At 42.7% G+C, this 27,851-nt stretch overlaps 2 protein-coding genes across 2 annotated transcripts in view; both read right to left on the bottom strand.

Annotated features, from left to right (window-relative positions):
• Positions 1-27,851, bottom strand: part of LOC106659665 (Down syndrome cell adhesion molecule-like protein Dscam2) — a 135,272-nt gene that overhangs the window by 101,786 nt on the left and 5,635 nt on the right. The gene's annotated exons all lie outside the window — the stretch shown is intronic.
• Positions 7,132-8,847, bottom strand: LOC106659664 (ankyrin-1-like). The gene has a single exon (XM_014382342.1). The coding sequence runs from the start codon at positions 8,845-8,847 to the stop codon at positions 7,132-7,134; it is 1,716 nt and encodes a 571-aa protein (XP_014237828.1).

Raw genomic sequence — 27,851 nt, 5'->3', positions numbered from 1 at the left:
CCCCCCCCCCCTCCCCGTGTACCCCATCCTACGGAGCAAACCTCCCCCCCACATGGATCTCTGACTCGATGTCCCGGTCAGCGACTCTGTCTCTCCTGGCGTATATGCACCTAAAATTAGTACACAGCTTTTCAGCGATTCAGCTCTGGCAGACTGCCCACCCGCGCCGAGGGAAGGTAGGAGGAACCTCGATGTATCATAGTTTATCATCGTATCTTTACCGTAAGGCCGAATGTAGAACCTTGTAAAATAAACTGTCGAAAAAATTTTTAATAATACAAAAACGCATGGATTTCATTAAAAAAGCTTCGACAAGCTCGTATTCTTGTCCCATTGATCCCAATCGACGTTTTTAATTGCGAACACTGGAAATGCCATTCTCAAAAGCTATAGATAGCCGATACGTCGGAGTCGACGCGGACAAGCATTCTCCATCGAGTCAAATGGGCGCATCTCTCTGCGACGTGTCTCTCGCGAAGCTGCGATAATGCCGCAAGCTCGGGGACTCCACGCGTTATTTAGCTGAAAGTGTGTAACACGCCGTAATATAGCGCGCATAATACTCAACGGTTATAACGGCTGGAGGTCGAGTCGACTACGCTACTGCTGCTGCTTGCCTCGTTTTTAGCTTATTTATTTTTGCCGCGGGCACGTGTCACTGCGTACAGTAGTACATAGTAGTATACACACACACAGACGACACACAGCCATGGTCGATATACTCACTGGCCGCAGAATCTCAATGGTTGTACGTACGATACGCAGGAGCAGCAGCTGCTGCACGACACATAAACACACACACGCTCATACACGGATGCAGCCATGGCCGATGCTGTGTAGTACGTGTGAACGAAGAGACGGGCTCGAGCGCGCGCCTACGTGGAGTATCGATTTATCGGAAATTTTAGCTGTGCTCGAGCGCAACCGAACTCTCTCAGGCTGGCATCGCGGCGTCGTCGTCATTGTCACAGCTTTTAACCCTTTGCATTTTTCATCGAGCTTCCTCCCAGATCGTGTGTCCTTTTCCGAGTCGCCGACGATCGCGAGAGAGCTCAAAGATGTAAAAAAAACGTCCCGAGTCGATGACCCGATTATCAGTATCAATGAAATGTTTCGCGCTAAAAAACGCATATTAAAAATAACGCTTGTTAGCAAGTTCACCCATAATACAAACTCCCCGAGCTTATGCTCTGTATACACGCATAATTATGATAAAACCCCGGCGCGCGTAGCTCTAGCGTGGCGAGTCGCGTTAATCATTGTTTACTTATATATTTGTCCGAGCTTCTACTGTACGCGGGCACTTTTAACAGATAGCAGGCGCCACGGTATCATGGCAATTTACTAATTATTCTAAACAACTCCCTCGGCGGGGTAAACGCGACGGCGGCGTACTGTGTGTCAGCTAGGCTCTGTGTAACTCCTAAATCAGCTTTAACGCACCAATGGAACAACACAGCTGGGGGAGGGTGAGGGTGAGGGTGAGGAGGGAGGTTTGTTATACGTACGAACTCCCTGAGCGCAACACCTGGACGTGTGCGAGTACACGCCCGCGATATATAGACGCACACACACACGTGTATACGTATGTAGTTTAACTCCCATAAACACTGTCTCGCTCGGTCACTGTATAGGGTGAAAGGTACGTATACGGCTCGATAATTTTGTTGAAATAGTTTTTTGGGTAACGAACGAAAAAAAAAAAATTTAACGAACTCTAAGTTTGACTAAAAATAAAGTAATCTTCGTTGTGTTTTATTTTGTTTGATTTTGGTGGCAAAATAATTGGAATTGTTCTGTCTGCGCGAATTGGCTCGATGCACTTGGAATAATCAACGCTTTAAACGAAGATTTGCGACGGTAGCTCCTCTCAGTTGTTTTTTCTTTATTTCCAACTATTTAAAGGCCTGAAATGTCCGTAAACACACAAAAGAACGAAACGAAGCATCGAGAGCTAAAATTTCCACAAATTGGCCCTATATATATACGAGCGCACCGCCACGACGAGGCGGAGAGAGCAGAGAGAAAACTCGCGCAAAACTTTCAACGGATATACAGTACATTTCTACTCTACTCTCTATCCGCAAACACCGCGTACACAAAACTCTTATAAATCAACGCGGAATTGATTCGAAATTATTCGATGAGTTTCCGTCCGTGTGCAGCCTCGCTGCTCTCCCTCGCTCTCGAGTCACCCCCAATCCATCTCACCGAGTAAATCGCGCGCCGCGCCCCCGTGTATACACACACATACACATCGAGCGTGAATGCGGTTATGTCAAACGTACGCTTGTCGCTTGTCGCGCGTTGTGCGTATATACACAGTGCGTCCCAATGGATTTCGAGCTCGTGAAAAATTATAAACTAGTTGTCGATAATGTACGGCGATTCGAGGTGAAACTTTTCTAACCGCATTTTGAAATCGCAACCGTATGTGTCCCCCCCCCCCCCCCCCNCCCCCCCCCCCCCCATATATCAGGTGTGCACTGAAAAAAGCTCGGATATACAGAAAGAAGCGATATCCTGCACACAGAGGCGCGCATTGGCCGCAGTCGTACGTGAAATCGTTTCAGACGACGACGACGACTCGGCGTTTAAATACGCCATCCCTTTTTCTCTCTATTTCTCGCATCGTTTCGTACAGTAGTACGGTATACGGTATATACAGCTGCACACGCGTGGCGAGGGTCGGGCAAGGATCTCCCTCGCTCACAGGAAAAAGATCGCGCTCGCTCGCACACACACACACACACGTCGATTTGCGCGAAACGTAATTGCCGCCTCTGCTCGCGTGCACAGAGAGAAAGGGTGGAAACCTGTGCTACCGCTGCGCGGGGGCGTATATATATGATACGTGTGCTGCGGGAGAAGGACGACGAGAGAGAGAGAGAGAAAACGGTTGGGAAGCAATCTCGGCAATCCAATTAGCCGGTGATAAACTGTGCGGTCTCTCTGGCTCTGCAGCAGCGAGCCTCCGTTTGAGCGTGCACGACGGATACTTTGCCTTTCGCGCGCGTGTGTGTAACGCGAGAGAGATCGATTAGTTATACCCGAAACCTGTTTTTTGACCCTCTCTGTACCGTATGTATATAGTTTTCCGGCTGATTCGTTCCTTTCGTCCGAGAAAACGACTCCTGCATGGACTTTCGAGTGTATAGCTTAGGTCAAAATTGCTGTGCGCGCCGAACGCATCGTTCTGAATCGCGACGAAGGGTCTCTACTCGAGGTAGCGATTTTGGCCCTGCGTGCAGTGCAATGCACACAAACACACATACATAGGGAGACCATGCACACGCACTTAAATTGTCTTTAGCGCTCGCGCGAGGATAGAGCATATAGGTACACAGTATAGTCCCTAGTACGTACACATGTTGGCCCGTGCGCCGCTGCTGTTTGAGTAATTACACTTACGCGAGAGGAAGCCCTGCGTCGTCAGCACTTGCGCGCGCGAGCGAACTATAGTAGGGTAGGTATACGTACGCGCGCGCGCGGGAGATAATTAGTTTTCGACGATTTCACTCTGGCTGGCTGGCTGGCTGGTGGTGTTTTGTTCCTCCGAGCTTTACTATTACTCTTTGGATGCGCGCGGATTTCGCAGACGAAAGCTCGGTCGTCGACGAGAGAGCCAGCTATATAACATATAGCCTCCGGATATCCGATCCTCTTAGCTGCAGACTGACCAGATTGTATTATTCCGGGGGGCGACTATACTATAGAATCGAGCGTCCAAAAACCTTATGTGTAATTTCACTTTGAAAGTTTCGACTGCTCGCTTGGCTATATAGACGACGACGACGAGCAGCTATCGTGTATATAGTAGAGTAGCGACGATAAAACAGCACTTGGAGCAGAGGTGATTTTTTTTTCGTCGTTGTTTGCCAAATTCTCAGCTGAGATGACTGTGTACGCATGTACGAGCGGCCTGGTTTTTTGCTTGATTAAGTCGATGCGTACGTATACTCCCTTGAGTGTGTGTGTGCTACGAACAAATGCTTGTTCTTCGCCCGCCGCGGAACTGCTGCCGCGGCGCGCTGTAAAGATCGAAGAATAAAAAGCACGCATTCGTACGTCTGTACCTTACACGCGTATAAATATGGAGCTTGCGCGCGACTCTCGTGCGGCGGAGCACTTTGAGAAATTAGCGCGCGAGCCGAGGCTGAGCTGAGCACATCGGTTTCTCACTCATCCCATCCCCCGATCTCAATACTCTCTACACACACACATACGTACATTTACCGAACGAACGTATTCAACAAATATACCCATACCTCGAGAGAGAGAGAGAGAGCACAATTCGCACGTGCACACACCCATGCGTCAGTCTCACTCGAGCTACACACTCACACACACACATATAGTACGCGGTTCAATGAACTCGTGCTTGTGCCGCGGAGCGGAGCTCGCAAGCTCCCGTATTTTCATTTCCTCGTTGTCTGCGCGACACATACGTACATACATACATATGGATACGTACAATCGCAGGTATATAGGTGTGTGTGTATATGAAGAGGAGCGCAGCTACGAATCTCGACTCTATAGTTCGGCGTACCATCACCACTACTATTACTAGATGTACGCGATCTTTTCTCGTTTCCATACGAGGCGGTACACAGCCACCACAGTACGTACTATAGCAGCGAGGGTTTTTGTTCGAAGAGATCCGGGCAGAAGCGAGAAAAAGTCCTCCCCGTATGTATGTGAGTGTAGAGCTTGCGCCAAGCTCGTACCTCATGTGTATGCGAGTGGAGCGTCTGTACGTCGTAACTGCCGCGCTTGCCAACTTTAGAAATTTGTCGGCATTTTCATTAAAATTATATGTAGGAGAGAGAGAGAGAGAGTCGAGGTTCTCGAAAGCTCGACTCGTGGATCGCATTGAATTTCGCGCGAGGCGTTGCTTTCTGTCTCTTGCTTCATTCTTTCTCTCTCTCTCTCTCTCGCCTATGGGGCCATGCTGTCTGTGGAAAATCGATCGAAACGGATGTGGAGGATAAAATGCGGCGTCACGAATGCGTGCACACGCCGGTTGGATCGATATCATCGAGAATACATGTATACTTATCCGATAAATGTAATTGTTATATACCAATAACCTAGCATTAAGTATTGTAAAATTTAAATACAATAAATAGATATAATGAAAATGAGGCCGGCAAACGAAAACGTATGACGCTTGAGAGCATCAAGTTCGACGATCATCTGCCGACGTAGCTTGTAAGTTTTGTTGAAATAGTATTAAGTTATTATATTTGTAATAAAGTCTTGTGTGTGAACCTCACTCAAGCATTATACATTTATTTCATGTTCCTCCCCTCAGACAGCAACAGTAACAACAGCAACATGTAACATAATGCAAGGCGAAGAAATCGACTTTGGCAATCGGAGCGAGTGGAAAGCATCGGAGGTCAAAATAGTTTTGTACGTACTTTTCGAGATGAAATTGATTCAGGGATACAGTGCGGATCAGCTCATGAGATGAAAAAGGATGTCGATATCGAGTCGTCGTTACGATATTTAGCCGAACATATATACGTATCGCGCACACCGCACCGCAGTTAATGAACTTTAATTGCGAGCGGCGAAATCGTAAAACTCGACGCCCGATGATCACGCGCTCTCGAGAGCGCGGAAGCCGCGTGATTATAAGGCAGCTATACTATACCACGTTCACCGCGCACGACCCAAGTAACCAGAGAGCGTAATAATTCCTTGGGATAATCCGGGGCTGGTAGATGTATCGAGAGCTATACGATATATATGTTGTATATATAGCCGTGCTGCTGCACTCGGGAAGAGAGAAGAGAGCGAGTGGCAAAAGCCAAGGCATCGACGGCGACGACAATACTCGATACTCCGATAACGCCACTTAGCCCCACGTGCTCGCATTTGCGATGTGTGCATTTGTAACTTCGAGTACCGAGTACGCAGCTGCATATAGGGTAAAATCCTAAAATAAGATGCCGTTTCGTTAACAAGTAAAGGTGAAATTTGCAAACGATAATACTTGCAAACAATATTTTATATCACAAGAGCCTAAAACTAGTAGCAAAGCTGCAAATTTTAGGATAGAATTAGTATAAGGAGGTTCCCTTGCAAAGTTCGCAAGTACATATATCAATATCGATAGATTTTGACCTCCCGAATCCAATGGTATAACTCTCATATGCCCAAGCCAGGCAAAATCTCGAGAAAAACGCGATCAAAGTTTCGCAAATTAACATGGGCAACATAGAAATGGATGAAAATTTGAGCTACATTTACAATTTATGAAAAGAAATCAAAGTTCGCAGTGGAATGAGTGGAAGTAGAGGTAGCCTGCCGTTTTTTCATTTTTTTTAAACAAAAGACGCGAAAACGAAACTTTTTCGGCTCGTTTTAGGGCTAGCAGACGACAAGCTAGCTAACTTAACCCACGTTACTGCGCGAACACTCAATTGACCAGCGTGTTTCCCATGGGAACCTCCTTAATAGCGTTTTTTTGAGAATGTTTAGATATAAAGTCATCTAGTCCTCTATCAAGTCATTTCCGTTCATTAGTAGTACTATTTAATGAAAATCCTGCAACAAAATTGTTCCTTATTCTTCTCATACAATAATATACACGTAAAGCGTCGCGCGCGAGGGCTCGAGCGCAGCATAAATGTTGTTTCATCTTTTTACTCACTGCTCAAAAAAGTGCTCAAGTTCCAGCCTTGCGTGGCTGGCTGTAACTTGTAATAACTCGCTCTTATGACATTGTGATTTATCTGGAAAAATAAATGAACATGTGGTTTTGATTTGAAATTTTTTCAGCTTTCTCATGGTGCAGTCGGATTTTCCGATAATTTAAATTTTCATTAGAAAAAGTAGAAAATAGACCTGTGAGTTCATTTTTTTTTTGGTGAAAATGAAAATTATTGGAAAATCCGTCTACGCCATGAGAAAGCTTACAGCTAAATCACAAGTTACAGCGAGCCGCGCAAGGCTGAAAATCGCGCCGAGCGGCCGAGCGCTAACTAAAACTAGAAATACAAATGAGACACAAAAAAATTCAAATTTTTAAATTTATTTATTTTAATAAAATAAAATATCTACAATGTTTTATATTATTGTAACATCAGACATTGAAATAATAATGCTCTCGTCCATCACGAGTTAATTTTTGCGACAACTCGCCACGCAAATATTATATATATCCTGGTCCTCCAGGTTATCGAGGATCATTTCACAGGGAATGATCGGCAATCGGTAGTGTATCAGCTGCAAGAAAAAACCCAACGCCCATTTACGGCACAATGCTCCCATCTCGAGCGTGACCTGGAACTTGGTCCATCCGAAATGGTCGAACGTTCTCATGTAGGTCGTGGCGTCGTTCAGCTCCAATCTGTATCCTCCTCTGTGAAGGCGCTCGACGATCTCCAGTACCATGGACGCCCATTTTCTCGATTCGAAGCGACTCTCCTGGTCTCGCCACCTGCAAACGCTCAAGTCGAATTGACTCTCTGACGGGAAAACGAAGTCGGTCAGATCGGCCCCACGCATCAGGAGCAAGTCGATCGTTCTAGTCAAGTATTTAGCCACGGCCCATTGCAGCGGTGTCCGGCCCTTGTCGTCCCAGGCGTCGACGTACACCAGCTGATTCCTCGCGTCGCAGAGCCGGAACAACTTCGCCACCAGGTGATCCGTATCGTCGTGCTGGCAGATCAAGTGCAGAGGCGTCACGCCCTCGGCGTTGGGCAGATTCGGATCGGCGCCCCGTGTCAGCAGCAGCTCGGCCGCGTTCAGGCGTTGGCGCGCCAGAGCCAGATGCAGCGGCGTGTTGCCGGATCTGTCCCGCGCATCGACTCGCACCTCATCGCCGTGGAGATCCAGAAACAGCTTCACCAAGCGGAATTCGTTGGTGGGGTGGAAGGGGAGGAAACAGCGTGATTCGTCCTCCTTCCTGGCACGGTCCTCGTCCTCCCTGTCGCATATCAAGTGGAGCGGTGTCCATCCCTCCAGGTCCGCCAGATTCGGCTTGGTGATTCTCTTCAGCAGCCACTCGAAGAGATCCTGGCCGCCGCAGCGCAGAGCCAGGTGCAGCGGCGAGTTGCCCACCTTGTCCTGGACGTCCACCTGTACGGGACGATACTTCTCGTGGCTGGCCTCGAACAGCCACACGGCCACGTCCAGACCCTTCGAGCTCTCCCGGCAGATGACGTGCAGAGGCGTCGAGCCCGCCTTGTTGGCCAAGTTCGGGTCGGCGCCGCTTTTCAGCAGCAGATGGACTATGCGCATGTTTCCGTAGTACAAAGCCATGTGGAGCGGGGAGTCGCCCGTCTCCCGCCAGACATAGTTGGGATCATGGCCATGCTCGAGAAATTTCTCGACGACGTCGTCGCAGCCGGACATGCAGGCTACGTGGAAATGAGTCAAACCGGACTCGTCGATGTAATTGACGTCGAATCGGTGATAAATTTGAAAGAGTTCGGGAATGAGGATATGCCTGAAGCCCGATCTGCCTCTGGCCGCGTGATTTATCGGTGTGATGCGACGCGCCAGTGGCCCGGCGTCCTCGTTGAAGTCGGGCTCGTCCTCGTAACCGGTCTCGATCAAAAACTGGATGAATACTCTTGCGTCTGATTGCATTTTCCACGTCAGCGAATCGATGAGAACATCGTTGATTTCTTTCGGCTCTAAAATATCTTGAAGTTTGATAGAGAGTTCGAGCTCGCTTCTTTGCCGTTTGGAAATTGAAGCTTGTTTCGTCCAGGCCTCGATCAACTTGTCGAGCTGACTAATAAACATTTTTCGTTCATTTTTCACCTCCCAATCGATCTGTCGGCGTATAATTTCTAATTTTCTCAAGCACTTTTGAACGTCTTGGGACATTGTTCGGAGTAATTCACGCGCGATTCACACACTATTTTACTTATAACTTAAAAAATGTTCACTTCGAATCACTCGCTGCAGTCGAGTTCTTTGCTGTGCACGCCTAGACGACCTAACGCTTACTGAATGATTATTTGGATCGTAGATGAACACATGTAGCACGAGTATAAGTGAAAGTGAACACAAGAGAAAAAGAGGGGAAAAGATGCGCGTAATGCAGCATGAGCGGGCCACGAGGAACTGCTTGTCTACTTTTCGTTCAACCGAGTGTTTGTTAAAAAAGTTGAACAATTCAAAAACTATTGACTCTATAAAAAAAATGCAAAGAGACCCTTTTCTTTTGAATAGTCCAATTAACAATAATACTGTATTGTTATATCGAAAAACATAAATTTTGATCGTTTGTTTCAAATAAAATTGTTTAAATAATTTTAGGCACTTTTTTTGTTTAGAGTGATGCTACAGTTACCATTTACACGTAATTTATTCACCTTTTTTCACGATGTGACTTTTAAATGATCTTCAAATAACCTTTGATTCAGATTGAAAACATGCACAGTTTATACGAACACATGGCACGAGTAAGAGAGAAAGTGAGCACAAGAAAAAAGGACAGGAAAAGCTTGCATGACTTCGCACAATGAGCGAAGCAGCTCGTTCGTATTACGGAGGCACAATCTGTTTAAGGTGTTCTACGATAAACGCTTGATTGAAGTGCGCATCATGCAATTTGAAACGTGAAATAGTAAATAGTAAATTAATGCAGTGTTGCCCAATCGAAAAAAATTAATTTTGGTCAATTTTTGAAATGAAATTGTTTCGAACAATTATAGGCTCGTTTTCGGCAAATACACTCGGCAACAAAATTATCGCAACAAAAAAATTCATCGAAATTTCGTCGATTTTCAAATGCTTCTATCTTGGGCTAGATTTATCGTATCAACACCTTTTTTTTTAATTTCTTAGAAATGTTGTCCTCTTTAAATCCATATAAATTAAGATAAGATTCAAGTTAATGTTGAGTTACCAGTAGTATTTGAGCGCGACACTAAAAATTACTGAAAAAAAATGACTGTTTGAACGTGTACCAGTAACACAGTAATTTTTCTATCGAAATCTAACATACACCATCGCAAAGTGCTCTTTTCAACGAGTAATTTAAAAAAAAAGGACCTCTCTACAATTTTTTTAACGCCCTGTAGGTCGTTTTGAAGATACCATTTAAAGTACGTAAAATCCCCCGTTTAGCTGAAATCAAGACAATTTTCTGGGCTTTTTGCGTACACAAACCATACCTTCAAATCGACCTACAGGCCGTTAAAAAAATCGTAGAGAGGTCCTTTTTTTTTAAATTACTCGTTGAAAAGAGCACTTTGCGATGGTGTATGTTAGATTTCGATAGAAGAATTACTGTGTTACTGGTACACGTTCAAACAGTCATTTTTTTTCAGCAATTTTTAGTGTCGCGCTCAAATACTACTGGTAACTCAACATTAACTCGAATCTTATCTTAATTTATATGGATTTGAAGAGGACAAAATTTCCAAGAAATTAAAAAAAAAAGCGTGTCGATACGATAAATCTAGCCCAAGATAGAAGCATTTGAAAATCGACAAAATTTCGATGAATTTTTTTGTTGCGATAATTTTGTTGCCGAGTGTAATTTAGAAATGTCGACAATGATATCCAAAATAATATGTGAATATCGAATCGTTGAAAAAGTTTCTCCTACGCCACCCCGTCAGAATCAAAAGTTCGATCGTGTCGCCACCGACTACTCCTGTGTTCTTCCGCACAGCGAGTAAAAAATTTTCGGTGTACATGTACAATGTACACTCACGCACGCACACTCATACATTTACATATCTTTCTTTCGCGCTCGCTAATTACTCGCTGAACATTTTTTCTCTGCCACTACTGCTGCTGCTGCCGTTGCTACCGGGGAGAGTGCCTCTTCAGCCGTACGAAGGGGTTAAATGCGATCTATATCGTCTACACGTGTTATTATTGTTGTTGTCGCGTTGAGCGCTCGCTGAAGTCGAGTGTATATTTCTCTGCTGTTCGCTCACTGCCACATCTGCTGCTGCTGCTACACCTTCTTTTTTATATGAAAACTTCTTACGGTGCGTTTGGTACAGGGTACAGTGAATCCGTAAAAAAACGCGCGAGCGAGCCCGATAATCGTAGGTTTTTGCGGCTCAAGAGTGTCACATTTGTTTCACAGACGGGGTCGCTTCCCTGCGCAGCGACAAGTAGCAATGAGAGTAGCAATAACGTTATGTAATCACTGCCAATACATAAAATATAGGTAGATATTTATTTCTTTCATTTTCAATCGTACATCAATAGTAATCGTTACCAAATCAATTCTGCTCGCACAGTTTTTTGATCCTCGGACACGTAATGTTTCGTATATAAAATTGAAAGAGTCACGTTCGATGACCAAAAAATATTGCACGAGTTGGCCTGATGGGTTAGGGAGTCGATTTGGTATATTGAAAATTAAATATGCAGCCCCTGAGACGTTGGCCATCCTCGCTACAAAATAGATTTTATACTTCGCCAATAGATGTCTCACTCGAAACGCGCAGTTAAATTAGTAAGGTTAATTTATTATATATGCACGATAACCGACAATGAAGCGATTAGAGTGTTGTTGGGTTATAATTTTATTAATTGTATTATTATTAATTGTGCTGCGTTACTTGTACTTGTCCCGGTGTTATGTCAAATTTTTAACTGGTATCAAGAAAATAAGCCGAAACGTATTCTGTGAATCATTACCCAATGATTGCCGAAGTGATTCTCGGCTACATTCGGTCTCGAGGAATCATTTCTCCCGATCGGAGAAAGATTTCGATTCGCTCGAAATCGCTGCGAACGATCTTTATACACAATGAGGGAGGTGAAAATATCCTTCGCGCGCGGGGGTTATATAAATTAAACTTAATCCGCAGCGACGGAGAGTCACGTTGAACAGCAGCTGGGGAAAGGAGAGAGAGAGAGAGAGAGAGAGAGAGAGAGAGAGAGAGAGAGGAGATAATATGTAAAGTTCGACGATACTCGTTTACGCCAGAGGGAACAGATCGTAAACGGAGAGGTCGCGTAAATGTAGTTCAGCGTTAGAATAGAGTTAATAATGAGAGAAAATAAGGGACGAGAGAGACGACAAGCTGCAGAAACTACCGGGACAAATAATACGTCAGCTCGTATCATATCGCTTGAATATGTATGGCATGCGCGTGCAGCAGTATAACATACATATCAATGCGCGCGTCAAGGACGAAACACCTCGCGCCTCGGCGCAATAAAGTCAGCGTATGCCACTACTCTCTGTCTCTCTCTCTCTCTCTCTCTCTCTCGCTGCATCGTGTCTGGTCTTTCAAGCTCGCTCAGCTCTGCTCGAGCTTTCTGAATTGGTTTCGCCCGCGGGCTATATTACGACTATTTTCCTGCTGCTATGCTTCGAATATAATACGCGTGTGTGTGCCCCTCTGTTTTTCTTTTGTCGAGTTTCGCGTTCTCGCGCAAGCCCGTTTTCTCTATGCAATGTGTATACCTGAGCTAGAGAGAGAGAGAGAGAAAGAGAGAGACTATGTGTGCGCACACTTGAAAGTTTCATTTTGGGCCGTAGGATGACCTTCCCGAAAAAAAGCCCGCTATCTCGTCGGTTGTTTTTTAGATACGCGATTCTCATTTGTCTGCGTATTGTGTACGATACGCGCGCACCTGCCGATAAAGCATATATTTTTCGGATGAATTTCGGGTGAAATTTTCTCCCCGTCTAGACCGTAATCATCTCGTTTAATTTTTAATCATTATTATAAAATCTCTTGCCGCGATGACGCACGGTTAATTGAAATATCGCTAAATATTTGCTCGACGCGCGAATAAAAGCTGCGTCGCGTTTAAATCGAGGCAAAATAATTAACTCGATAATTAGCGTGCGCTTTTTTGATCATTATTTATATAGTTGCGCGCGATTAACGAAAACAACACACACACATACGCCGGCACAAAAAGCTCTAGCTCGGTCTGGCAAACAATCGTTCGTGAGAGGCGGCTGGGGGGTTAGGAGGAAGGAAAAGTGCAACTAATGCAAAACCACGAGGCACGTAGCCTATATCCAAACAGAATAAAGCCACCGCCCGCAGGAGGAAGCAGGAGGGGTGTCGAGGGGGAGCTGCCGTGAGGGGCTGAAGCTCGTGCGTATATAGAGAGGCTGCATAAGCAGAAGCGGCAACACAACAGCGGTGCAGTGGCAGTTGTGTGCAGGGGTCGTTCAGCAGCAACGGCAACAGCAGCGGCAGAGGTAGCAAGTGCTGCTTCTCTGTAGATTTGTGGCCGCTCGGAGTCGGTTTAATGGGTAGCACCAGCAGCTAGGCAGCGAGAAAGCCGGGGAGGCAGCTGCTGCTGCTGCTGCTGCAAGCTGCATTAACGCTGTACACAGAAGCTGCTTCAAAAGCGATCTTCTCGCAGCCAGTGAGAGAGAGAGAGAGAGAGAGAGAGAGGAAGAAGAAGAAGAAGAGAAAGAGAGAAAGAGAGAGAGGCAAACCACTGAAGTGCTAAATCGATGTTTGAGAAGAAGCTGGGATGATGGTGGCAGGAGCAGCAGCGACGCAGCTGGGGAAGTATAACGCAACTTTTGACGCTGTTCACGCTCGAAAGCGCTCCGTTTCCTCCGCTAACTCTCGCTCGCTCGCTTTTTAGCTCTCTCTCACGTATAATTTACCAATTGTCGAATCGACAATATTTTTTTGCTTCCTCGCAGCAGCAGCAGCAGCAGCACATTTCCCATACGTATAAGCGCCTGCACGTATGCGTTGTATTATGTACCTGCGCGCTGAATACGAAGCGCAATGATGAGATTTGATTTTGCGTTGCTGTGCTGTGCTGTGCCGTGCCTGCACGACGACTCGAATTAGCGTGCGAATTAATGCGGGAGAGAGAGAGAGAGAGAGAACCGAACGTGACGCGAATTTCGGAGCGTACGTGCGAGCGGCGGAGGAGGAGCCGATGAAATGTAGCTCGCTCGCGCGCTGCTGCTGCTGTGTCAAAGGAGCGCCCGCGCGCTGAAAGCTTCCCGATGATTACTCATTCAAATCGGCAGCAGCGGCAGCGGATTCAGCCCAAAATCACTGCGTTTTACTCTTATGTTATGATCGAATGTCACTGTCGAAGTTTTTCTCAATTTAAATGATACATTCACTCGATTGAAAGAATTAGTATAGCTGCACTTTTTTTTTCATTTTGACTGAAGACTCGTTTAAAAGTGACTGATGTAAGCGCGACAAATGAAATAAGCTTACTTTAAAATACCGTTAGCGGTACGAGTAGGTGCTATATACTTCAAGTAAATTCGACTCTCCGAAACTCGTTTAAAACCCATTTACTCATTACGAATCAGTTGTAAACAAACAATCGACGAAAACAGATTAAAAGTTTCCAAGATTATTTTGCCTTGCTTTACTATTACAGGCGCGCGCTTCCACTGACATCGCTTAGTCATATTCAAGTAAGATATCCTTGAACTTATTATTCTTGAGTCAAATAAAATGTTACGAATTGGATATTTTGTGGTCTTAAAGATAATCATCGAGTGCCCTCTTGTAGTGATTTGAAAATAAAATCTTGTATATACTTATCAACTGTTATAAAACTTTTATTACTTCGTGAATCAACATTTGCAAAAATAATAAAAAAGTTTTTAAAAAACCCACTCTCTACCGTCCCCAATTAAGATTAGCTGCTATCGTTTGCCGAGGATCATCCACTGCATGCAACGATGCCAATATATATATACGTACGCCCTCACGAGTCGATATTGCGCGCCGTGTTCCGAACGGTGCAAGGGACACACATTGTATGCGTGAGCACGCGCGCAATTAGCCTCGAAGCGATCTCTTATGAAACTTCGGCGGGCTCCATTAATGGCTCGAGGCTCTGCGCATGCATATCGCATGTTGTACACACCGAGCTAGCGATAGAGAGCGCATAGAGTGTCGAAGATATTATACGTACATAGGTACGAGTGCGCGCGCGAAAGTTACTTACTCCCCCTTCCCCCAGATCCTTTTTGCATCTGCACGTATGTACATATAACTTGGGTGTGGGTGTAACAAAAGATACGGAGCTGCGGGGGGTAGTACGGAGGCGACGGATTTAGCGCGAGCGATCGTTCAATTGTAGCGCGCGCCACACATGCGCCTAGAGTAACTCTCTACTATACCGTCGTGCAGCACTCGAGTCGCGCGATATGGACTGAATAATGCAAGGGCGTGTATAGCTACTCGAAGAAAGAGCCCAGCAGTAGCTCGGATCCCTTTTTTTTGCATTGACGCTTTTCTACACAACCCGTATCTCGGCTATCTCGGTGTTTCGCCATTGAACGCCTTCGAAGGGCTTACATATTCTCTTCTACCTCCTTGTTTTTAAATTATTCAGCCTATAGATGTATAGCTCTCTTTCTCTGTGCTTATATGGTTGGGCGCGTAGGTCGTTAATCATGCAGCGTTCGGTTATAGCTCGAGTCTCGTCCTGCACCTCTTGACCACCTCGTTGTGAGATCGCCACGCCTGAAGCGTGCCAGTCCACTTTCGGAGCTTTTCAAGCGGATAATAACGCGTTGCGTCGAATGACAGCCACGCGACGATCGCCGCTCTCGTTGGATATACTGTATATATGTACGCGATTGAGCGAGAAAACAAGATCCTTGAAATCGCTGCCGCGGCTGTACAAGTTGCAGTCAAGGGCAAAACTTGTGGATGATTTTTGTGCGCTATTCGACCGCAAAATTTCCGTAAAGAGATCGCTGTAAGACACATATGAAGTACTTTCATTGTGAAAATAAATCATTCAGCCGGTTTTACAGTCGTGCTCTGACTTATTCAATTAAGTTTACTTCACCACTTGCAGATTTACAGATAAGGTTACTCGCCATCTAGTGGCGTAGTATAAATTTAATTATGGTTCAATTTTTCTAGAGTTTTTTGAGTAATTAACGTGAAGAAGAAATTAGTATTAAAACATTAATTTTGAACTGAAGCGTCGAAATTAAATCCTTTTCGTTAATAATCAAAGTCAAAAATTAATTTGATGACATAGCATTTATTATCAACAGCGTTATTTGATAAGCGCTTTTTATTGTGTTTAAATTAGAGCATCTGCCTACGGGAGTACTTGTCGCCGTTTAATATGTGTATATAGTATTATTAGTTATGACTGATTATTTGGAACGATGCCTATAAATCGGAATTGAGGCAACTTGAAAAATTGCATGACAGAATTCTTGTTATGTTTAATGACGATAATATTCCAACAATCCGTGAGCTATAAGTTGTCAATTGCATAATGAATATTTGAGCTACTCTTTCAGAAATTCGTGTAGTAGAACAAGGACAAAGTATCTGCCTTTGTCTAACCACAAAAAAACAATATATGGGAAAAATAGTATGTATACAGCGACACATTACTCCTAAAGACCTAGATTTCATACAAAAAACAACAATCCCGAGTTTTTGTAATATAAAATAGAATTGTATGTATAAACATTCTATTTCAAAGTCAAATAAATAAGTATTGTATATATACAATTATATTTACTTTGCCACTTGCAGATTTACAAATGAGATACTCGCCATCTAGTAGTGGAAAGTGGTATTATTTTATAAAAAGACTTTGAAATCGGGTGTAAATTTTTGAAACAATAAAATTTTCTCTTCAAGGCCATTCAAAACGTGCTTAATATTTATGATATAATTGTAACAATTAATGATAATACATTTTAAGATATTTTAAATCGATATTTTTTTTTTTTCATTAGGTCATTATTAATATCGAGCATTTCTGCCAGAGTTCAATACTAAAACTTCTTATTGTAAAGTACGACTCGAGTATCGTACAAATTCACAGGTAATACGAGGTACAATGCGTTCTATCATAAGACAACGGGGAAGGACTGCACACACACACATATATATTGGAAGTGCAGGCGTACACGAGCGAGGCGAGGCTGAAGGCAAGGCACGCGAGGGAGAAAATGCAGAATGTGGAAAGCGGAAATTGGATCGAATGGCTTTCCTCATTAGATCGTCCGTTATATTGGCAGCGTATGGGATTTAATTGGAGAGAGAGAGCGAGAGAATCCAAAGGGTGGGGTTCAAGCTCGTGCATGTGTGCGAGGAGGAGCCGTATATAGAGTGAGAGTGTAGAGCGAGCGAGAAACGAGAAGCTATATGCGCAGCTAGCTCGTTAGGCCATTGTGTGTGTGTGCGCGCGCGGGGGATAAAAACTATTGGTTAGTGAGCGAGAGAAAGAGAAAAAGCTGCTCTCCGGGAAATCGATATACGATTGTTGCTCGGTTCCAGCGGGACCGTATACTTATACATGGGGCTCCGATGTGCGCGCAGCACCTTCGCGTCACGACCTACTCGAAGCAATCGGATAGATTTTCCGCGGGAGGTTTTTTTTTTTTTTTAATCTCTTATTAAGTATTTTATCTTATTAAGTATTTTACTCTCTATCTCCGTCAAGAACGTCGTAGTTGCTCCATCTAATAGCTATAATCTACTGCGGGGTGCTAAGTAAGGTGCGTATTATGCAATTACACGTAAGCGTCGATACAATTGCGCCACGTTATATGCTGAGCGATCGAAAGCTCGAGGAGGATGTTCGAGTACTTCTATGCACGGAAAATCTGCTGTAGCTATGTAGCTGCTCTATATATACATAAGCATCGCGCCGAGGACTTTTACGATACAGTGTGTCTCGCTATAAATGGGGACTGCTTGGGTAAAGAAGAAAGAAGAAGAAAAAAGCAAAAAAAAAACTCGTTCGCTCGTGCTCGTCGTAAAATCCTCCGCTGCTTGCAAGCCCCGACAAAATCAATGCCGATGTATAACGGGGCAATACGGCACGATTCATTAGATCTTTGCCGAGCTTCGCGACACACGACGCACGACGCGGAGCATAAAGTAAATTTATACAAGCAGTACAGAGCTCGGTGGGTGCTTGTGTGCAGCATAGAAATCGCTGCGCAGCGTCGGCGCGAGGGGTGGTTGCGCGCGCGCGTCAATTTCGCAAAGTGCATGACATGCACGCCACGTTTAAGAGTCTGTACGACGCGCTGTATATGTATATATACAGGCACTAGCTCTCGCGACGAGGTCGTTGCCTATATTGTCTCGGAAGATTTTTTTCTTCTTCTCCTCTGTTGCTGCCGTTGCTTCTATATATATACCGACGCGGTTGTGCGCTGTGGTTTGTTTTTAAGAGAAGTGCTTTGTCGAACTTCTCCGCTTGTTTTCCCGCTGTATATATGAATGTAGGTGTGTATGTACTGCCGCGCGTTATATGCTCTCTTCGCGTGTTTACGGACGCGCGCGTGGGTCGAGATACGCGAAGCGTAATTTTTGACTCTAGGTGTTGGATATTTACATGTGAAAAATAAAAGCTACAGCTGTGCAGAGGTGTAGAGAGAAGAAAAATGTGAATTTTCGGCACTATTCGAAATTTTCGAGATGATGTGCATAACGTAAAAGCACTCGCGTAATGACCAAACGCGTAATAGGGTCAATCGCCACGTGTATGGTTTCTTCAATAAACGACCGTTAAACTTGGATATTTTAATGTAGAATATTATTTTCGAGCATTCGAGCTTTTTTCGAGAATTTCAATTCTAATTCAATAATTTTTTCCATATTTATACTTTTGATGATGTTAAGAAACATTTATTTTAATACTTCGTACGTACTTATCGATAACGAAATTTAATTTTAAATAAAAGAACAGCTGCCAATTCATCGACAATGAGCTTTCTTTTTATTTTTGTGAAATATAATGCCAATATTTGAAAAATATATTTGAAACTATGGCCATTGAACGAGAAAATTAATTTTTTTAAAGTCATCTGGCCGAAATTTTAACACATAGTCATGTAAAAATAAGATTTATTTAAACGACAAACAATAAATAAAGTTTTGAAAAGGAGGAAAAATAACTAAAAGACCATTTAGCGCATGTAATTGAAAAAGTTTGAGTTGCCCGTAATAAAAATGCCCTATTTTCGACATTAAAAATTGATAATTACGTCTCCCGTGATATAATACGCAACTGAGTATGCTGTCGATTTATGAAGAAAATTGGGGTGTTCTTCGTGTTCACTCGTTGCGAGTCACGAGTTTTTTTTGTTTTTTTTTTTTTTTGATAACGATCGTTGATATCGACAGACCAAACAATTGTAACATCTGTCGGAAAGATTATCTTTACGAATTTTCTTGCCTTTTTTTCTTTTTTTTATCGTATTCGATGGAGCCTTGGTTTTCCTTTTGCCCTCCTTGGTCGTTTCATCTTTGCGGCATTTGTGGACCATTTGTCGATGCCTCATCAAACTGCTTTGAATCCTAAACTTCTGCTCGCACTTGTCGCATGCGTAATCGTTGCGGCCTTCATGGACTATGAATTGGTGTCCACTAATATTTTTTTGATCCCCAAACTTTTCCTCGTTGTTATCGTGTGCAAAATCCATGCGATCTTTTCTTTCGGTGGATCTTGTCTTTTCGTGATTTTTCGAACTTTCCGCATCACCGAATTTCTGCTGACACTTGTCCATTGCGTAATGTTTGCGACCTTCGTTTGCAGCTTCGTGTATCTTCAGGTGCAATATCAAGCTTGATTTGCGTCCGAATTTCTTCTCGCAATGGTCACATTGATAATAATCTTTGCGATCTTCGCGCGCTGTCTTTCGATGCTTAATCAAATTAATTTTAAGCCCGAATTTCTTATCGCAATTGTTGCTTGCAAAATCTTTGCGACCTTCGTGGAATTTTGTTATATGCAAGAGCAAATGCGATCTTCGTGAAAATTCACTTTCGCACTTGTCACATGCGAAATCCTTGCGACCTTCGTGTATTGTCCTTTGATGAAAGAGCAAATATGAATTGTATCCAAACTTCTTGTCACATGCGTCACACGAGTAATCTTTCCGACCATCGTGAACAGTCCTTTGGTGTCTCAACAAATCTGAGTTAGATCCAAACATCTTCTCGCACTTGTCACACACGTAATCTTTGCGACCTTCGTGGACAGTTTTCTGGTGTCTTACTAAATTGCTTTGAGTTCCGAATGTCTGATCGCAATTGTCACACGCGTAATCTTTTCGACCATGGTGTATTACTTTTAGGTGCTTCAACAAATTCGATTTTATTCCAAATTTTTTCTCGCATTTGTCACATCCGTAATCTTTGCGACCTTCGTGGATTGTTTTTATGTGCACGATCAAATTTGATTTTTTTCCAAATTTACTCTCGCACTTGTCACAAGCGTAATCTTTACGACCCTCGTGTATTGTCCTTTGGTGCATTAACAAACTCGATTTTCTTCCAAATATCTTCTCGCACTTGTCACACGCGTAATCTTTACGATCCTCGTGTACAGTCTGTTGGTGTCTCAACAAAACTGACTTACATCCAAATTTCTTCTCGCACTTTTCGCATGCGAAATCTTTGATACCTTCGTGAACAGTCCTTTGGTGATCGAGTAAATGTGATTTTTTTCCAAATATCTTCTCACACTTGTTACACGCGTAATCTTTGCGATGATAATGAACAGTATTTCGGTGTCTTATCATAATTCTTTCCTGTGCAAATGACTCCTTAGAAATATCACAAACTACTTTGGATTTTTTTTTACTAATATCCATGAAGGTACTTAAGTTAACCAACGGATCCTTCTGTTTAACATCACGAAATAAGAATAAATAAAATTTATCTTCTGGCATTAGGTCTCGTTTCGACGTTAAAGTCACAACTCATTCTATACTGTGTTTGGCTAGAAACAGGCTCAGTATTGAAGAGGCGTCGTCATGACTGTTTATCATCATATTGTTGACAATTAAGTTTGAAATTTATTTATTTGTATATTGTCCGCATATCTTTGAAGTATGTCAAAATTCCTTGTTTAGCTATGATTGGAATAAAAATGTTTAGTTTCATAAAACTGAGTACTGAAAAAAGATAATTTATTGGTAAGGAGCTTCTTCCAAAGATGGTTTTTACTTATTGTTATAAATAAAAAAAAAATTTTTCTGCCTTGTAATTGAGGAAGAGCGAAAATTACTTTAAGGAGGAAAGAGAAAGGGTTGTCTCCCGATTTTGTTGAAAAAGTGTCCGAGTACCTTTTTAAACTGTCAATAATTAATTCAAAAAAATGATTAAATTTTTCATAAATGAGTGGAATTATAAGAAAAGGAAAAATTTTTTTTTTGAAATTTAAAATAAAAATTAAAAAAAAATTTTCCGTGTTGATAAAAAAAATATTACGGGTTTTATCCATAATACATTCAACAATAAGTGCAATTTAATTCAACAAGATTCACAGTTTCGTTTTCTACTTAATGCTCTACACACGTTACACACACACACACACACACACACGCACATACAGACATGTGTTAGGAATTCAATCTAGTTTACACATATGTAAACCAAATTGTCCTACTAGGTCTGGTTCAAAAACTCATATTCAAACTCATCACATAGCTTTCTCTATGAAGAAAGCAAAAAATGTAATTAATTCGTTGAAATAAAAATTGATTTGAATTTTTACAACCCTGTTCTAGTTACACAGTACCTTATCGGTAATTGTTAAAAAAATTTTTCAGAATTTTACAATATTACACACAATATACGAGCTTTCACGGTTGTTCGGAGAATTTACATCGACCTCTCTTCCCCTCTCTCTCGCCGCTCATCAGGTCTGCCTCCTTTAAACAAAAGGTGGGTCCCTCCGTACACAATACTCTCGAATCGGAGCGTAAACTTGCTTCTATTTTATCGCGAGCTTCGGTCGTCGCGTGGGGGGGAAAACTCGGATATCGATTGCCGTGTGCTTCTTATGCGCACTGGACCACGCAACTTTCCAGACCTTATACAAATACCCATTCAAAGGCAAGAGAAAAGCATCAGCAGCAGCAAACGTGTGCATGTGCATCTCTCACCCTCGTTTTGGCTATATATATACGTAGGTAGAACGTGTTCTACTGACTAGGAGATTTCTCAGCAGCCCCAGCAGCACGAACCACTTTGCAAATTCATCGATCTTTCTCTCTCTCTCTATCTCTCTCTCCAAAAGCCTAAGAGGCTTTGAACTTGGAGCTGCACTTAAATGCGATGCCGATATATACGTATAGAGCAGTGTGCATAGCTGCTGCTGCTGCTCTGCTCTACACACGAATTTCCCAACAACGATTGCGTGGCTGTTCCTTCAAATTGTTCCAGCGATTATGTAGGGTTTGTTGCGCTCGGGCGCCTCGGACGATTGACAATTGCTTCGACGAACGCAAATTTCCGAATGGATATTTCGAATTCTGAATGCAGCTCTATGCTGTCGCGTATAGCGAAAACTTCTTTCTTTCAGTGATTAATTGTAGGCCAAATAATTATTTTTCATGCGATCGCAATCGTTGCATCGATGTAATTCGAAGTTGAATTAATTAATTAAAAATTAAATAATGCTGTATCGCCCAAGTATAGATTGTGAATGTTTATCTTTTAAATCTTCTGCAAAAGCTCTAAATATCCTCTGTAATTGTTCACATCTGTACAACTTCTGTTTCAATTCAATACAACAAATGTGCTCTGCAATCACTTGTTAGCAGAGTAAAATCAAATGCAGGTTTGTATTTGTAGTAAATTTATTATATTAACAAAAAGAAAAGAGAAAAGGAGTCGTTGTGATGTACTCCGTGTCAAGAAAAAGAATGAGATACATAGTCGCGTGGGCCCGGAGTGAGAGAGAGAGAGCAGCGCAGCTGTTCTCCTCACCACACTCGTGCGCAGCACTGTTCGGATAGCAGTTGGTAGTGGTGGCATAGGCACCCGAAATAATATTTGACAGAATGTGAAATACGGTAAGAGTCTGCTCTGACTTATACAATCATTTTGATTTTACCACTTGCAGATTTACAGATTACAGTACTCGCCATCTAGCGTTGAAATTGTTACTACACTGAACTCGTACATTGAAGATTACGTTGCGTTAGTTCGAAATCAGCATCAAAGTCGGTATATATATTCATCATCGAATTATTGTCGACGAAGTTTTAATTTTTTTTTTATGTGTTTGTTTGGCGAGAAACAAGAATCGATCGATCAATGGATCAATGGATGAATCGATGAAGACGATTATAGTAATCGAGCAACATGAGATATCTGTAAATGACATGGTGAACCTCAATGGCAACGATTTTTCAGACAAAAAACTCGCTAGTTCTTGTTTTATAATTATGGAGCAAAATTACTTATTCTTTTAATTAATGTGACGGCTCCTGAATGACCAATATTGAATTCGAGTGTGAAGATGTCAAACTCAATTTGGATTCATTATTGTTGAAAATTAATAAATTTGATAATCGAGAAAATGCATGATACCAACAATATTTAATCAAGATATAAATTTCGACAGTTATAAACTGAATTTAACAATCATTTTAACTTTGCCACTTGCAGATTTACAGATAACATTACTCGCCATCTAGTGTTAAAATTTCAAATTTTTCTGCATCATGCATAAAGTCAGTACAAATATTCGTGATGATTGTAACAAAATAATGTCAAAAACGAGCCAATAATGTTCATGTACATTGTACATCAATTCGACAATAATTTTGAAATGGCGAGAAAAAGTAAGCATAGCGCAAATTCATATGGTTTATTGATTTTTTGAGGTTTTTTTTTTGATGAATCGATTTTAGCTTCAAATAATTGAATCCTTTCATTTTAGCAGTATTAATAAATGCATAAAAACGTTAACAAACGCCGTGGAATCGGAAATTTTTACGAAAACCTAGCCAAAGTCTGGACAAAATAAATTCTTCGAAAAAATTCGAAAATAAATGTGAAATTTTGCGTGAAAGGTTCAGAAAACAACAGTACGAGTTAATTGCTATACATCGTTACATCCAAAATGTTTTCCATGCGAGATTTTGCTCCGCATCAAGCGCATCAATTCATTGCTCAAAAGCAAAGAAAATAATTACCAACAACGGCTTCCATAATGGGAACTCAAAATTCAATTTATTTGCACAGCAATTCAATCGCTTAGAGCGTTGGCTATATGTAACGAGGATACATAAGATAATATACTCGCGTCGAGCTTTCACCTACTCCTTCCTCCTCCTCCTCGCGTGCAGCTGTTTAAAACAAAGTCGAATCTCGCGATATTAACGAATCGAACTTGTATTACGCATACCTTTCGCCCTTTTCGATATAGTCGAGTTTGATCCCGATACGGGCGAATCTTTTTACTCTATCCGGGCGGAAAACTCGGGCAATTGGTGTACAGAAGCTATACGTAGGTTTATAGAGACGAGCTCGAGAAGTGCAGCGCAGCATAAATAATCGACTTGCGAGAAGCGAAGTTTACGTACATCCACAGCGGACTCGAGTTTCGCTTACACCGGGCGAGGTATAGGGCCAAAGGCAAAATAGCCTCGAGACGAGGTCCGATACATCCACCCCATTCGCCTTTTATTGCGCGGTATACCGTACAGTATCGCTACAGTACTGCTTCTGACCTAATAAGGATGAACACGGGAGTGTTCAGCTTCCATCCTATCTCACCGAGTCACGATAATAATTATTTCAAAGTATAGCGCAAGTTAAAGATTCCCAACGTGAGTGAGCTTTTATACGTACACGCGTACGTTAAAACTTGTATAATACAGAGCTAATAATTATCGGTGTTCTCGGCCCCGCTGATTTCATCATCGTCGAGGCAGTGTAGGTCAAAGTTGAAGTGCGTGAATACATCAAAGCTCTACACACACGCCCTGATGCGCTATATACTATACACAGTTCTGTACCATTCAAGATCGATCGCGGCTTTGTACATGTGTGTGGGTGTGTGTGTGTGTGTGTGTGTGTGTGTGGTTGCAGGTACAGTACCTACTATTTACACACTAGGTACCCTGCGCGTCCGCCCACTGCTGCGGGAATATAAGCATTGCTATCGAAATTCCAAACGTGCACACACACACATAGACACGTACATAGCTCGCGCGTCCATGCCTCGTGCGCGCACATCACATGCGAGAGAGGCTGGGAGAGAGAACACATCGACGCTCGCTTGGCATTGCAATAACGAAAATTACTGACCCAATTCCAGAGGCAAATTACACGCACGAAAAAATAATTCTTTATCTCTTGTTCTGCCTCGGCCTCGCTCACTCTCTTGCATTCTAGCTACACAACTACTAGCATCCCTCTCTTTAAGCGGTGATTCCGATGGTGGTAGTGGCACAGCACAGCAGCTATATAGTATATACGTTCCTCTTTTTTTCATTTTATACTCCTCGACTTCCTACCTCTCTCTCTCTGCTTTTTTTTTTATATCGCTGTGTGTATATATGTATACGCGACCCGGCCCGGCTCTAGAGAAATTTGAATAAAATGCTCAGTGGCCGTGTGCCTTCAACAACGCGAAGAATTTTGAAACTAATTTAAAAAAATAATAATGCGAGGCTAGGGGGCACGCACAGCTGCTCGTCGGTCAAGCGTGTGGATCCCGTGTGTATATGTGTTGATGTTGTATGCCTGCCAGCCACACACACACACACACACACACACACACATACACGGTAAACACACGTGCGAGCGGGAGGCAAAGGATAAAAACGAGAAGATGAAAAATTCTGCATCTCTGACTTTTCAAGCTGTTTCCAAGTAATTGTCTTTGAACCCCGCGGAAGTCTGAGTTAGCAACAGCTTCGTGATATTATACACGAGGTCGTACAGTCAGTACACGAGCACGCACAAATTGACAGAAGGCAAAGCGCGTAAAAAAAAAAAAAATAAGAAGCGACTAATCCCTTCGCGCATGCCGCAAAAGGCAAAGGTAGATTCAGTGGATTTAATTTCTTGCTCCGGCGTCGAGGAATTACAGCCGAGCAATTCCCACGCGCGGAAACGAGAGAGAAAGAGGAAAAAAAGTTTCGCCTTGCTTATACGACGACGACGACGACGACGCGTGCGGCGGACTATATAATACACATGCATTCATATAACGTTGATCCGCAACAGCAGTAGTAGTACGTTAGTAGTTTTACGCAGGGCGAATATCAACCCCCGCGCGTGTATAGGATTTTCTGGGAATTAAAAAGTGCTGCTGCTGCTGCTGCTTCTCGTTACCGCACGCCGCGAGCGCATCGTTATATATATACGGGGTGAGCCTGCGCGCAGGCCGAGGCAATAATGCGATTTTGCAGCAAAAATTTATATACCGTGCCGTACAACGCAGGGTTAAAAATGCGCCTGAGCTTGCACGGGGGCGAGCTTTTGGCCCAGGAATTTTGTGCGCGCGCGTATGTGTGCACATTACATTGTAGTGTACTACAAGTGTGCGAAACACGCCGTTGTAAGCCTGATATTACAAACACGCGCGTGCGGTTTGCACGTATCTGCGATGGACGGTGGTGGTTTTTAAGCCCATTTATTCGAGAGCGCGAGTGGTGGCGACCAAATATCGCGTATACACACACACCTTCGTTTATGTATATAAATAAATACGATTTTTTTTGTTTTTTTTTCTGTATCTCAACGACCCAACGGCGCAGTTTTATTTTATCATTTGTACTTCGGTGTAAAAGATACACTCGCGAACAGCACGTGTGTGTTGTGGCTGTGATTCTGTTTTTTGTTTTTTTTTTACTCTCTGGCGTTCGTAAAATGAAAAATTTATAATGAACATTATTCCGACTGTTTACCTATCCTATACACCCTCACGTTTTACGTAGGTGATAAAAGATAAAGGATCGCGATAAAAAAAAAATGCTGCGCTCGTTTTGAACATTTTTTTTCGCCCGAGCAGCTCTCGACGAGCTATATACGACGAAGAATTAAAAACTGCCTAGCTCTCGGGCCTGTAACGGTAATAATGCGCTCTATATATCTTTCGGCGTGTATAAGCTTTAATGGATCTGCGAGAGCGAGGTGATGAATGTTCATATATAGTACACACAGACACGTAAACGCGCAGGTATCTGTTTGCTATATATATATAGTTTAGGCGTCGAGTACTGTCATAAAAGCCAATAAAGTAATTGCGTGTGAGCCGTGAGAGGGTTAGAGAGAAGAATGGCTGCCGCGGCCCCGATGCCGCGCGAGCGAACTCATGAAATTTTCATATCGGTCAGACGTGGTGCGCGCGGGATCAACCGGATGAGCTATATATGTGTATGGGTGGAGGAGGAAGATAGCCTTTTTATTAGCACAAGCCGCTGCTTCGCGAGTCCGAGTTTTAGTGATTTTGTTTAATGCGCCTGCAGTGAACAGCGAAACGTCATCGCGTTGTAGGTAGGAGTTTTCGTTCGTCTTCTGTACTCGATGGCCCGAGAACGAGAGAGAAACGAAAGAAGGAAAAATCGATCCGATCGATTTGAGGCAACGATAAAAGATTAAACGCTTGGGTGTTTGATCATTGATGTGTCGGGCTCTTTTGTGTGCCTCGAGCGGGCCCGTAATCGGTTATTCTAAATGTACCACGACCGTCAATTAACATATTGTATTTTAATGAATAAACGACAAGTATGTCACGGTGATTTTATTCGGCATGTATGGATTAAATTTTTCTTTTTCTTTTCTTCGAATAAATCCAAATGCAATGAAATGAACTTTTTCGTCAATCGTATATATGAGAAAAGGAACTTTTTTTACCACTTGCGAGTTTACAGTACTCCATCTGTTGATGGAATCAAAATGCTCATAGTCAAATATGATACCTTCGATAACGATGAATCATAATATTTACACTTTCCTACGAACTTATAACTCATTCCCATAGTCAATGAGCTGCTGCGTTAGAACAGTTTATTAAGAATCCAACAAAGTTCCACAAAAAAAAATATATTTTTGAAAAATGTATGTTATATAAAATATGAATCCTTGAAAAATTAATTTTAGCCTAACGTCGATCCTTTTCTAAATGAGAAATCGAAAATATTTATTATCCTT

Source organism: Trichogramma pretiosum, unplaced genomic scaffold (assembly GCF_000599845.2).
Source record: "Trichogramma pretiosum strain Unisexual culture from Peru unplaced genomic scaffold, Tpre_2.0 scaffold65, whole genome shotgun sequence".
Lineage (NCBI taxonomy): Eukaryota > Metazoa > Arthropoda > Insecta > Hymenoptera > Trichogrammatidae > Trichogramma > Trichogramma pretiosum.
The sequence above is the reverse complement of the archived record's forward strand: the minus strand, read 5'-3'. Positions and strand labels throughout refer to the sequence as shown.